The 13346-nt window shown below is 38.6% G+C and overlaps 1 protein-coding gene across 9 annotated transcripts in view; it reads right to left on the bottom strand.

The window, feature by feature from the left end:
- Nucleotides 1-9505: 9505 nt before the first annotated feature.
- The window catches only part of tead3a (TEA domain family member 3 a), a 100939-nt gene continuing 97098 nt past the window's right edge, over nucleotides 9506-13346 (bottom strand). For all 9 annotated transcript variants that reach the window (XM_069190230.1, XM_006628274.3, XM_006628275.3 and 6 more), the window contains 2 exons: nucleotides 13091-13243; nucleotides 9506-12488 (listed from right to left, as the gene is read on the bottom strand). In XM_069190230.1, coding sequence (XP_069046331.1) covers nucleotides 12375-12488; nucleotides 13091-13243 — 267 coding nt within the window. In that variant the 3' untranslated portion in view covers nucleotides 9506-12374. The remainder of the gene's footprint in view (nucleotides 12489-13090; nucleotides 13244-13346) is intronic.

The raw sequence follows: 13346 nt of genomic DNA, 5'->3' as shown, positions 1-13346 counted from the left end.
TTTTAGAATAAATACACTTTTCTTTGTAAGGCCACATAGGAACTCTGTAAGGAGCAAAAATTCAATTATGAAGACAAATGAGCTTTCAAAACAAGTCATGAGACACTGAATATCCTTTTGAGAAGAGGAAAGTGTATCGTGTGGCCCAGGCATTGCCTACATCAGAAGTGAACAATATCATGGTCACTTCACAAAGGTAGCCAGCAAGCCAGAATTGTAAATCTATTTTATTCCAGCATGGAGTTTGCAACAAAGCATTTAAATGATAATTTACAACATGTGGCAAAATGTTTTGTGTTCAAACAATACTGGAACACTTTAATCTAAATACAAAGCATTGTGTCTGGTGCACCCAACACAACACATCATCCATTCAACCACATCCCTACTGTCTAATATGGTGGTGGCATCATTATTTTATTAGTTACTTTCCATCAGAAGGGATATGGAAACTTGTAAAGATTAGAAAATGTATGGCGTACAGGATAATCTTATAACTAAAACTAGATCAGAAACTCACCTTTCAACAAGGACAATGATCAACAGCTATACTGGAGTGGACGAATAAAAAGAAAGTGAATATCTTTGAATTACCTAGTTAAAGTCCTGATAGTAATTGCATCCAATAGCAAATTTGTGGTTAGACTTGAACATTGCTGATCCCCGTACAGCTTGAGATAGCTTATGCTAATTGTAGCAAATCTGCTAAGAAAACAGGCAACAATTGCACCAAGATAGTATAAAAAGGTGGTAGAGGCAAACCCATAAATATTTACTGCTGTAATTGTTACTCCAGTTAGACCATTCAGGTTCTGAATAAAATATTGTTTACTAAATGTCTATGCATCATTTTATAGTTTCACAACAGCATGGTAAGATTCTGAATGTATCTTTATTTTTTATTACTTTGACAGTTCTGCAGTACTTGCATCATCTACAGAAGGGGTAGGGAACTCTGGCTTTTGAGAATTGATTTCCTCTAGGTTAGAAGCAACTTTCAATTAGTGCAAGTAGGTATCTGTGTCAGCATGTGTAGGCTGCAAAAGAACAATTAAAGGTTTATTCCTTGCTAAAAAGAGAAGAAAAGAAACATGTTTGGCTGTGGAGCCTTCTTCATGTGTGAAGACACTTTTGCAACTTTCAATTAGTACCTGATTAAGACTTGGAAAACAGCTAATCTGACTTGACTTTTAACCACTTAGGTTTGAGATTAAATGAAAACCAGAAACAAGCACAGCACCCCAGGACCAGTGTTACTCTCCCCTTATTATATTTGTATCTGTTAATGTCGGGCATAACACATATGTTGATGTTAAGTCCCTCTTATCCTCTTAACAATGCTTTTAGATCACTGAATCCTGGATGAAGTAAACTTGTGTGAATATGATGGATACAGAGATAGCATGGTGGCAAAGTGGTTAATACTGTTTTTGGCCAGCAGCCATATCACTTTGCACTCACAACTGAAGCTAAGCAGGTGTGAGCCTGGTCAGTACCTGGATGTGAGACCTCCTGGAAAAACTAAGGTTACTGCTGGAAGAGGTGTTTATGGGGCCAGCAGGGGGCGCTCACCCTGTGTTCCATGTGGGTCCTAATGCCCCAGTATAGTGACAAGGACACTATACTGTAAACAGGCACCGTCCTTCAGATGAGAAGTAAAACCAAGATCGTGACTCTCTGTGGTCATTAAAAATCCCAGGGTGTTTCTCAAAAAGAGTAGAGGTGTAACCCCGGCATCCTGGCCAAATTTCCCATTGGCCCATACCAATCATACCCACCTATGAATTGGCTTCATTACTCTGCTCTCCTCCCCACTGATAGCTGATGTGTGGTGAGCGTTCTGGCGCACTATGGCTGCCATCGCATCATCCAGGTGGATGCTGCACATTGGTGGTGGTGGAGGGGAGTCCCCATTACCTGTAAAGTGCTTTGAGTGGAGTGTCCATAAAAGCGCAATATAAGTGTAAGCAATTATTATTATTTATGCTGCCTCACAGCATTGGGCCCTGGAATTCAATTCCAGACCTAAAGTGCTATCTGCATGGAGTTTGAATGTTCTCCCTGTATTTGCATGATTTTCCTCCAACAGTCCAAAGACATACTGGCAGGTTAATAGGCTTCTAGGAAAATTGTCTCTGGTCTGAGTGTTTGTTTTTGTGTGGATGGGTGTCCCATCCAAGGTGTATCCTGCCATGTACCCATTGCATGCCAGGTTAGGATCAGCTCCCCCATGACCCTGTATTGGACAGAAAATTAATGGATGAAAGATACATAAAATAACATGAACTTTGAACTTTCTGCTCTGTACCTTAAAAGATTAGGCATGTGGCAATTCACTCAATCTCTACTGCAGGAAAGCATAAACAATTAAAATAGTTCGAGTAGGTAGCTGCGTCAGCATGCGTAGGTTGCAAAGGAACAAGTAAAGGTTTATTCCATGCTAAAAAGAGAAGAAAAGAAACACAATGTTTTGGCTTTGGAGCCTTCTTCAGGTGTGTCAGAAAGAGTAATCGGTTGTTTGAGGGAGAAAATGGCAGGAAGCATTAGTTTCCTCGAACAATTGTTGTAGAAGTCTCAGAGTGTTACTCTGGGTGGTGTCAGAGTCAAAGGAAAAAGTGTTAAATTTCAGACTAAATCTTCTAGGAATTATATTATAATGACATCTGTAAAGGAATAGGAGGTGGTTAGAAAGCCTGGTCTTGGAACAGATCGCTGTGAAGAGATGGAAGGCGGCAAGTAGCCCAGGGAGGAGGAGAAGGAATGATGAAGAGATCTAGAAAAAGATTTAGCGGAAGGCATAGTGGGTCACAGCAGAAGAGGGCTGAAGTAATTCAAGTAGGTAGCTGTTTCAGCATGCGTAGGCTGCAAAGGAACAAGTAAAGGTTTATTCAATGCTAAAAAGAAGAAAAAAAATCTGCGGAGCCTTCTTTGGGTGTCACACATATGTACAAATATGTGCTGGCAGTAATTATCATCCAATATATAATTTATTATTAAAGTGTGCAAGGTTGCAGGAGAACTTCAAACATTTTTTGGGTTATTTAAAGTGCATGGAAAGAAAAAGGTTAATTCAGACAAAGCTGTATTTTCGTAAATTGTAAATCAAACTTAATCTGACTAAAATATTATATTATGGTTTACATATACAGTATGGTTAAGTTCATACCCTTAACATATTAATATAAACCACATCTCACAAAAGTGTTTATTCAATCAAAAATTGTAACACTAAAATAATGCTACATGATAATGTGCCAATTCATGGTGAATTGACACTGAATGAGTTGATTGGTTTTCAGAAAATAAAAGAGTCATATTTATTCAAACCTGCCAGGAAGAGGACACAAGTTTATCTTGTCAGCAAGGGTTGTGAAGCAAGTAATTCTGGAGGCAATTGTTGGCGATCCTTCAATAACCCAGAATTTTTAGGGTTCAAAAACTACCATTCACCTTTGTCAGCATGAATGTGTCATTTATGAACATATTTCTGAAAATAGCCTTTTCTGAGAGTGAGCCATAAAAAAGCAAATCAAATTTGCCAGGCAGCTGAATGATAATTAGTACCATGTCTTATGGTCAGATAACATGAAAACTGAATTTTTTTAACACGCTGATCAATGTTATTTTAGACATGTTACATGTTGTTGCTTGCGGTGGTGTAAGCAGCAGTCTGTTTTCATAAGGTGAACCCACACCCTGGCAGATACAGTTGCGAGAACCAGGGAAACAGTAGGAAGCACAATTACAGGGAGTCTCAGCAGTCAGTGCTCACACAGATGGCATGGTCCTGTAGTCTGTGGTCAGAAGCTACCAAGGATCAAAGCCACGAAGAAACTGTAGAAAAGCAGAATGGAATGTCCAAGAGACAAGGTCCAGAAACTGCCCAAGCAAGACCATAACTAGGTCCAGGAATCAAGGATGGGACAAAGTTTGGGTCTTGAGAATCCAAGAGATCTCTGAGCCAAGAATACAAAGCTAGAAAGCTAAGATTCAGACCACATGCTAGAGAGCAGACTCTATACCAGAGCCCCATGTACTCTGAGAGCATCCCTTATTTCTTCTACACCTGCGGAGAGTGAGGTGTGATTACCAACAGGGGATACAGGTTTCATGACGGAAAGAGTTGAAAGAGTGGTAATGAGCACTGAGTGGCAACTGAGTGGATGTACTGTATGCCTGGCTACCATAGAAAAAAATAAAAAACCCTAGCATTCCAGCAAGAATGAGCCTGACAAGACATAAAGAAGTTAAAGTTGCCCACTTTCTGTGATGTTTTTTTGTTGTTTCAGATCTATGGAAGCCCTAGTTCAGATAAGGGGAATCATGAATTGTAATGTTTTTTGGCCACAAACACCTGGTTCCCTCTGGCAAGAAAATCAAACTTGGCTGAAAAGGGACATCCTTGCTTGACAGTAATCCAAGCACATGTACAAATCAACCAAAACAGGTTTAACTGTTCATAAAATAAATGTTCTCATTTGGCCACCTCAATTTTCATGCTTCAATCAAATATTTGGAGTTGAATATTTTAGCTTATATTGGCTTGAATTCAATATGCCAGTTTACTAAAGGATCTGAAGGACCTAGAGCAACTTTGTTTGGAGGAATGGTGAATGGTGAATACATCTGAAAGATACTGTAAGGGTTTAAGGTAATAGATAGGGGTAAGACTGGGCACTTCACACTGAATAGCAAAACATGGATACAACTGGAAATTAATTTAGGATGCAAAATAGGAAATGTTTATTTAAACAAGTTGTATGTTTGTAAAACTACAAACCTGTTTTTTATGTAGTGAGTACCTGGAACAGGCCCTGCAATGTGGCTGAAGCCCAACACGGCACTTTTAAGAAATGTTCAGACTATATCCTGGTACTATCCTGGTGTTGAATAAGTAGTTCCAAGGGCAGAATGTTGCCAAATCTCAGGTAATCTATTGTCCAGAACAGGTGTGCAGGCTTGTCTGGATTCATTACAACCTAGTACAGTCAAAAGGCTGAAAGGACAGCTGGCTTGTTCAAATAAATGTCTTTGTTCCAAAGACTGGGCATCAGTGAATCCATGACAGGCTCATGGTGATACAGACATAATGTTTCGCTTTGTAAATGGCAATAAAAAAGACAGACTTTAAAGCTACAAGTCACACAACTATGAAAGCCAGTGGCTCAAGGTAGCTGTATTAAGGCTTATTGGTTGTGGAGTTTTCTTATGAAGAGCTAAGCAGTGAGAGCCTATGGTTTTGTTGTTGGTCCTGTAAAGGCAGGTTGAAATTGGCACCTGGAAGACTTTTAGCAGTTTTTGGCATGTGGTTTTCCCTCATCAAGGTGCTGGATCTTCCATAGTTGCTGCGTGAACATCAGTACTAGTGCGGAAAACCATAAGTATTTATGATATTTATGGGATTCAAAGACCGTTGGGAGACAGAGGTGAATGAATGTGGCAGAGGAAGTTTTATTTGCCAAGGTCACTATGAAACACAGCGGTAGCAGATGCACATCTAGAATTGTTCCTGTTATTTACTCATCCATCTAGGTATTCCATATATGCAATGGCATAAGACTATTGAAAATAAAAGAAAATAATACTGCAAATTGCAGAGACACCACACTACAGTGTTTTTGTACCTTTAGCAAGAAAAATTGCACACAGAATATTTCCTAAAGGTCTCAGATGTAGCACATATGCATCCAGAATAAAAATCACACACCTCTGGCCACTCTAAGCGTGATCTCTCTTTTTTCATCTTCACCCATTTTGATAAACAGTGTGTTGAGACAAAGCCCTAGAATTATAGGGACATCCTGCAATTTCTTACTGTGCACATCGAGCCTAGCTGTCTTGCTGTTCCAATGCTCTGACCAGACCATAGGCTCAATGGTGGGGGTAGGGGAGTCATGTGCTTTACTGCAAGCAGAGTGCAAGGTCTTTAAGCAGAGACTAATTGTGCCAGTAGCGGGTGTCTGTGACCTGAGACTTGAAGGTGATTGCTATGTTTTGTTGGGCTACAGTACCAGTGTAATGCCATAGAGCTAGATAGTTTATAAGTGAGTTGATAGTTAAATTGGTAAATACCATCTTTATTTTTTTATTAATGTATGAAATGCATTACCAGGACTGGCAGTGGAGACATTAGATACTTGGAATCAAAGTTACAGGGATTCACTGAATGTATAAGAAAATAGCTGCTTTGGACAACTGAAATACATACTGTACATCATATCATCACTTTCAATAACTGCTTATCCCATTCATGATCATTATGGCCCAGAGCCTTTCCTGGGAAGCTCTGGGTACAAGTGGGGATACCCTGAATGGGAGGCCAGACCACAACAGGGCACACACACTCACATCATGGCTAATTGTCCCAGAAAACAATTAACCTAAAGTACAAGCCTGTCTTTGGACTATTGGAAGAAACTGGTGCATCCAGGGAAAACTCATGTTTTCTCTGGGGAGAAGGGAGAACTTCATAGAGGGGAGAACTCCATGTAGAAAGTATCCAAAGTCCAGAAGTTAACCCAGACCCGTAGTGCTGCGAGACAGCAATGTTAACTACTACGCCACTATGCTGCTCTCAAATACATGCAATGCTGTACAGACGTATTCAAAACCATGCACAGTTGTTGTTTTAAACTTGAATTCATCACACTTTGAAATTGCAATTAATATTATTTGCACACCCTACTTCACCCATTCAAAGTAAAAAAAATGAATGGAGTTTGTTATGGACAACATTTGCAGCTGACATCTTCAGTGCACTCCTTAAAGCCTTGCTAAAAAAGCCTAAAACAAAAGGTATTGTTTGATGTTTCTGCCTTCCTGTAGGTGGACTAAGAGGCAAGTAATCTTAAATGATAAGAGGGGGTTTCTGGTGTCTTTGGTTACTTAATTGACAATCATCAGTACCTTAGTACAGCCATAGAACAGCATACAGAGAAAGACGACACAGGGACAGTAAAATAGGAGAACACAGAAAGAAGAAGTAACATCATTAACACACTCCCTTTCCTTTAAAATTGTGTAATATGAGAAGATCTAGTTCTGATCAGTCTTGCAAACCAGATTTTGTCTAAGTAAACTGAACATTATTATTGACATCTTGCAGAACTTTTGAGGAATTTCTGATTACAGGGGTAGAATTCTGAATCAGCAGGACTTAGACCTCTGAAATGCATAGATTTGTACATACAGTGTTGTGAAAAAGTGTTTGCCCCCTTCCTGATTTCTTATTTTTTTGCGTTTGTCACACTGAAATGTTTCAGATCATCAAACAAATTGAAATATTAGACAAAGATAACACAAGTAAACACAAAATGCAGTTTTTAAATGAATGTTTTTATTATTAAGGGAAAAAAGAAATCCAAACCTACATGGCCCTGTGTGAAAAACTGATTGCCCCCTAAACCTAATAACTGGTTGGGCCACCCTTAGCAGCAACAACTGCAATCAAGTGTTTTCGATAACTGGCAATGAGTCTTTTATAGCGCTGTGGAGGAATTTGGCCCACTCATAATGTAATTCAGCCACATTGGAGGGTTTTCGAGCCTTAAGCGCTTTTTTAAGGTCATGCCACAACATCTCAATTGGATTCAGGTCAAGACTTTGACTAGGCCACTCCAAAGTCTTCATTTTGTTTTTCTTAAGCCATTCAGAGGTGGACTTGCTGGTGTGTTTTGGATCATTGTCCTGCTGCAGAACCCAAGTGCGCTTCAGCTTGAGGTCACGAACAGAAGGCCGGACATTCTCCTTCAGGATTTTTTGGTAGACAGCAGAATTCATGGTTCTATTTACCACAGCAAGTCTTCCAGGTCCTGAAGCAGCGAAACAGCCCCAGACCATCACACTACCAAAACCATATTTTACTGTTGGGATGATGTTCCTTTTCTGAAATGCTGTTACTTTTACGCCAGATGTAATGGGACACACACCTTCCTAAAAGGTCAACTTTTGTCTCGTCAGTCCACAGAGTATTTTCCCAAAAGACGAGCCTTTATGTTCTTTTTGCTCAGCAGTGGTTTCGTCTTGGAACTCTGCCATGGAGGCCATTTTTGCCCAGTCTCTTTCTTATGGTGGAGTCGTGAAAACCGACCTTAACTGAGGCAAGTGAAGCCTGCAGTTCTTTGGATGTTGTTGTGGGTTTTTTTTGTGACCTCTTGGATGAGTCGTCGCTGCGCTCTTGGGGTAATTTTGGTCAGCCGGCCACTCCTGGGAAGGTTCACCACTGTTCTATGTTTTCGCCATTTGTGGATAATGGCTCTCACTGTGGTTCCCTGGAGTCCCAAAGCTTTAGAAATGGCTTTATAACCTTTTCCAGACTGATAAATTTAAATTACTCTGTCTCTCATTTGTTCCTGCATTTCTTTGGATTGCAGCATGATGTCTAGCTTTTGAGGATCTTTTGGTCTACTTCACTTTGTCAGGCAGGTCCTATTTAAGTGATTTCTTGATTAAGAACAGGTGTGGCAGTAATCAGGCCTGGGTGTGGCTAGAGAAATTGAACTCAGCTTTCCAAAGATTTAATAAACCACAGTTGATTTATGTTTTAACAGGGGGGGCAATTACTTTTTCACACAGGGCCATGTAGGTTTGGATTTTTTTTTCCCTTAATAATAAAAACCTTCATTTAAAAACTGCATTTTGCGTTTACTTGTGTTGTCTTTGTCTAATATTTCAATTTGTTTGATGATCTGAAACATTTCAGTGTGACAAACATGCAAAAAAATAAGAAATTAGGAAGGGGGCAAACACTTTTTCACACCACTGTATGTGTTATTATATAAATTTGTGTGGGGTGTAGTTGTGCTGTTACTAGGGGCCACAGGTGTGCTGTTGTTAGCTTTGCTGCCTTGCACCGTTGCGCCCTGGGCTCAATTCCTGACCTGATATGCTGTTTGTAGTTTATACTGTATGTTCTCACCTTGTACACATGGGTCTCTTCTGGTTGCTCTGGATTCCACCCACAGTCAAAAGATATACTGGTAGGTTAATTGGCTTCTGCGAATAATGGGCCAGATGTGAATATGTGCATGTCTGTCTATTTGCCCTGGGATGGACTGGCATCCCATGCAGGGCATATCCTGCCTTGTGCCCTTTACTTGCCAGGATAGACTATGGCTCCCCTGTTAGAAAGGGTTAGAAAATGGATAGATAATAGTACATAATTACCTTATGTTAAATTCTGTTTTACAATCTGGAGTAATCATGGAGGCACTTGAAGTACTTAATAATTGATTCCACAGTCATGTTATTATTATTGATAAATGAAACATTTATAACATCTTCTTTTGAGTTTTCCATTTTCACTTCTCTTCAGAGGCCACCTTCTGAATCAGGTCACTTTTTTCATATGAATATACAGTATAAAGGGTTAGACAGCATAGATGCGAAAAAGACTCAACTTCACCACCCACTCAAACATGAGCACTCCTTCAAAAGAAAAGTACTGTAGGTGCATAAAATGTCCTCAGTCTGATCTAAAGGCAATAAATGTGCAATTAACAAATGCTTCCTGTGCTTCTAGAAGAAAATGGCTCCAGAGGCACCATGCGTTTTTATTGGTAGATTATACATAATACACTGATTATATGATACAACCCCTCACATTGTAGACAACAGAATATACAAGAATACACTGCACAATTGGGAACCAAGGCCAGACTGCATCACCACATTAGAAAAAGTTCCCCTCCTCCCCCATTTAAAATACATTAAACATACCTCATTTAATATCAAAAACATCAGCACACACCATTTCCAAAGGAAGCTTTAGCTTGTCAATACAGAAGCTCCCACTGAAAGTCTCCAAAAAAGGCTAAAAAAAAATCAAATACAAAAAAGCCATCCAAGAAAGGCACTGCATCAGTAGGCACATGAAAATAAAAGTCCTAAGAACTGTGTTTCACAGACATTGTCAGTTATGTTCCCAGGCCCTTCAGATTGACTAGTGTCGTTATCATTCCAGCATCAGATCTTCAGTCCTCTGCTCAGGTCTTCCTCCACTATTTACGCAACACATGCAGGAAATGTAGTTTCCCTCTCTCACCAACTGCTGCTCAAAAAAGGTAACCTTATTCACCTCCCCCAATCTAACACCCACAACCCACCCCCTTAAATAACAATTAACAGTCACAATACAGCACAGTGACAACAGCGGAGACCAAAACAGGTAGCTAAGAGTTACAATTAATATTGCTACTTGACAACATCAGAAACTAAGGAAAGGAAAAGTACTGTGGTTTTAGGACACTCACAGTCTGGGCAATTCTAAGTCGTGTTTGATGGATTTTGTATTTCATTTACTTCACTACAAAGCACATTTACTTGCACCTAAATACAGATGTACTACAGAGATGCCAACTGTGATCCCATTTCTTTCTTTTATTGTGTGCTTGGTCACAGTAAGCTTCCATTGCACACTTGTCCACTGTTAGGAAGAAAAAATCTATTTGGTCAAGGCAAAGGGCACCAAATGTTATATGAGCTGCTATAATTTACACACAGAAATTTAATTTAGATTACTTTTTTGGTTTACCAAACACTGGACACTGAACCTGGCACCACGTAATTCACAGATTCTCATTCAGAATGCACACATAATGTGTACAGATATTTTTACAGAAGCAAACACAGGAAACTTTCCCAGTTGTGAGTTTTCAGTTCCTGCGTTGTACATTGTTGTTTGAATTGACTTAAGGAAAAGCCCAACTTACAATAAAGCAATGTATAAAACCTGGAAATGACTGACACTGTGAATCTAAAGATAGGATTTTCCACAGAAGCATCTACTACAGAACAATCTGTAAGAGTTGTATGTATTTAAAAAAAAAAGATCAAGTGAAGCCCAAAATGCTCTCTTATGCATTATATCACATTTTTGCACTGACATAGCATCATATAGGGCTTTTTTAAATGCTATTTCTCAATTATGTCATTTTCTAAAATATAAATATATCTTAGAAACTGAAAAAGACATCAGTGCTTCTCCATGTACAAGCACTGATATTCCCACACACAAAAAAACAAACAAAAGCCATTGTCTCTGTGCTGTCTAGGCAATTTTGAGCATTTGATAAAAGATACAAAGATACCCACAGACTATTCCTATGTAACATGTCCTCCCACAGCTTACAAGCTTTATATTAAATTGATAAGTCCATGTAATGGCAGCTTAAAAATATTTTACTTTAGTCTGGGTTGAAATATACAGTACCCCCTTCTATAAAGATAGAATTAAAAAAAACTTAATGTTTGAAAGTAAAAAATACACAAGGTAATGGTAACTGTGTTACAGTCTAAATGAAACCAATAAGTGCTGGGACTCTCTGGGTCAGAGGTTACAATGCTACCCAATCCTAGCTTTCCAAACTGCTCTCTAGCCTTTTTGAAAAAAGAATGCACCAGGAGGTAGAAATATTAGGCACAAATTTAATCTGCATTGTACTCATTAAAAAGAAATACAGCAAACAAACAATAATTAAAACCCTTTTGTAATGTTCTACAGCCAATTCCCAAAAAGGAAAGGCTGAACTATGTACAGAAGCCCATTTGCTTTACTGTGTTTCAGTTAAATTTGACAAAGGCTCATAATCTTCAGCTCCTGCTTTGTTTAAATGATGTGGCAGAAGAGAGCATTCAGAAATCCAGAATCTTAATACTAGGCAATTACTTGTATTAATCAAATTTCTGTTGTTTTGTTTTCTAAAACTAAATTTTAGCAGAGAAGAGGTAGTCATCAGTGTTGAAAGGTGCTCCAAAATGAGCATTCACAGAATATTTAGAAAAGGGTACTACTATACTGCTTCACCTATCCACATACCATTCCACACTTAAATTTGTGAGCCTTCTCTACTGAAGCTGAAGGCAAACAACATATATATCCCCTCTTTACATGCTCTTTTGAAGGCAATTCACTTTGCTTGAGCCTCTTCAACTTCTGCACCTGTTCTGTTTAACCACAGGCCTCTTGACTTGAGTGGCACTAGGTCCAATTTGTAAGGAAGGCTTTTGAAACTCCAACACATTCTTTAATTCTTATACCACCTTATTCTATCTTCCCTCAGCACAGAAAAAAAGGTTAACAACATCCCTGAAAATATATATATTTTAAGGAAAATTACTGATGCAACCTGCTTATTTAAAAAAAAAAACATTTAAATATAAAAAACAATTTGCCCTTACACAAAGTAGTGCATAGTTTTGTTTTTTCAAACTTCATAAATTCCTATTTTACAAAATTTGTTATGGTAATAGAAAATACCCACCGTGCTATAAAAGATTTTTTGTAAGTTTCACTTTTCTGTATTTTTTTTCTTTTTGGCTTTATAAATTTTTTGTCAGGCAGCACAAGGACGGCACCCACTTCTCACAAGGACCTCTTAGTCCTTGACAAGCCGGTAGACATGATATTGAGCCCCATGTTCACTCGTTGAGACCTCAAACACAAATGCTATGCAAAGCAATGTTTCTTGGGTGTCCCTGTTTGTCACAACCTGAAGGAAAGAAAAACAATGAGGTTCGTAATTAAATGGCTTTATTTTGAGTCGTAATCCTTAAAGTGCAAAAAACGAAGCATCATTCTATAACCAAAATCAAAAAAATTATTCTTTGGTGTTCATTCTTTTACTTTTACATCTTCAAAGCAAACTACAGTACTGCAGTAAAGAATAAATATATTTCACTTGCCACTTAAAAAGAAAGTGGTATATAAAAAACAAGTACTACAAAAGGCAAAAAAGGTTACACAGGCTAAAAGTTGGCCGAGACCACTGCTGTGAATATATTTCCTGTATGGTACTGCTTTTTTCTTTTGAATTCAATTTCCAAGTCTGCCCTCCTCCTTTTTAATTTTTAATTAAAAGGCCAAAATCCCAGTGTCTACTCACAGCTGCAACCCACTCATAAATAAATAAGACTATACAGTATAAGCAAATTATTTTCCTTCTATCTACAAAATTGAAGCCTACAGAGAGACTTCAGAACTAATGCCCCTGGGTTTACCTAAAAAATAATCTAATTTAAGTACACTTAAGGGGAATATTTTAAAAGAGCAGTATTTTCTGCTGAAATGGCAACCTAGTTTTCTTAGAATTACCTGTAAAATAGTGAAGTTTTCCAGCACACTGTTCATCATGTACTTTTCTGGCAGATGCTTGAGTTTGTGGATGAAGTTGATCATATATTCGCACATGGGAGAGCGATGAATTCGGTACACATATCTCCCACCTTCCATGCGGGCATACTCCGTCTGTAAGAAACATGCAAAGCCATTGTACACATATCATTTAATTTCTAAAGTGCCCAAAACTAAGTAACTATAAAATGGAGCTATGGTTCTATGAGCACAGAAA

This window comes from Lepisosteus oculatus, chromosome 5 (assembly GCF_040954835.1).
Source record: "Lepisosteus oculatus isolate fLepOcu1 chromosome 5, fLepOcu1.hap2, whole genome shotgun sequence".
Classification (NCBI taxonomy): domain Eukaryota; kingdom Metazoa; phylum Chordata; class Actinopteri; order Semionotiformes; family Lepisosteidae; genus Lepisosteus; species Lepisosteus oculatus.
The sequence above is the reverse complement of the archived record's forward strand: the minus strand, read 5'-3'. Positions and strand labels throughout refer to the sequence as shown.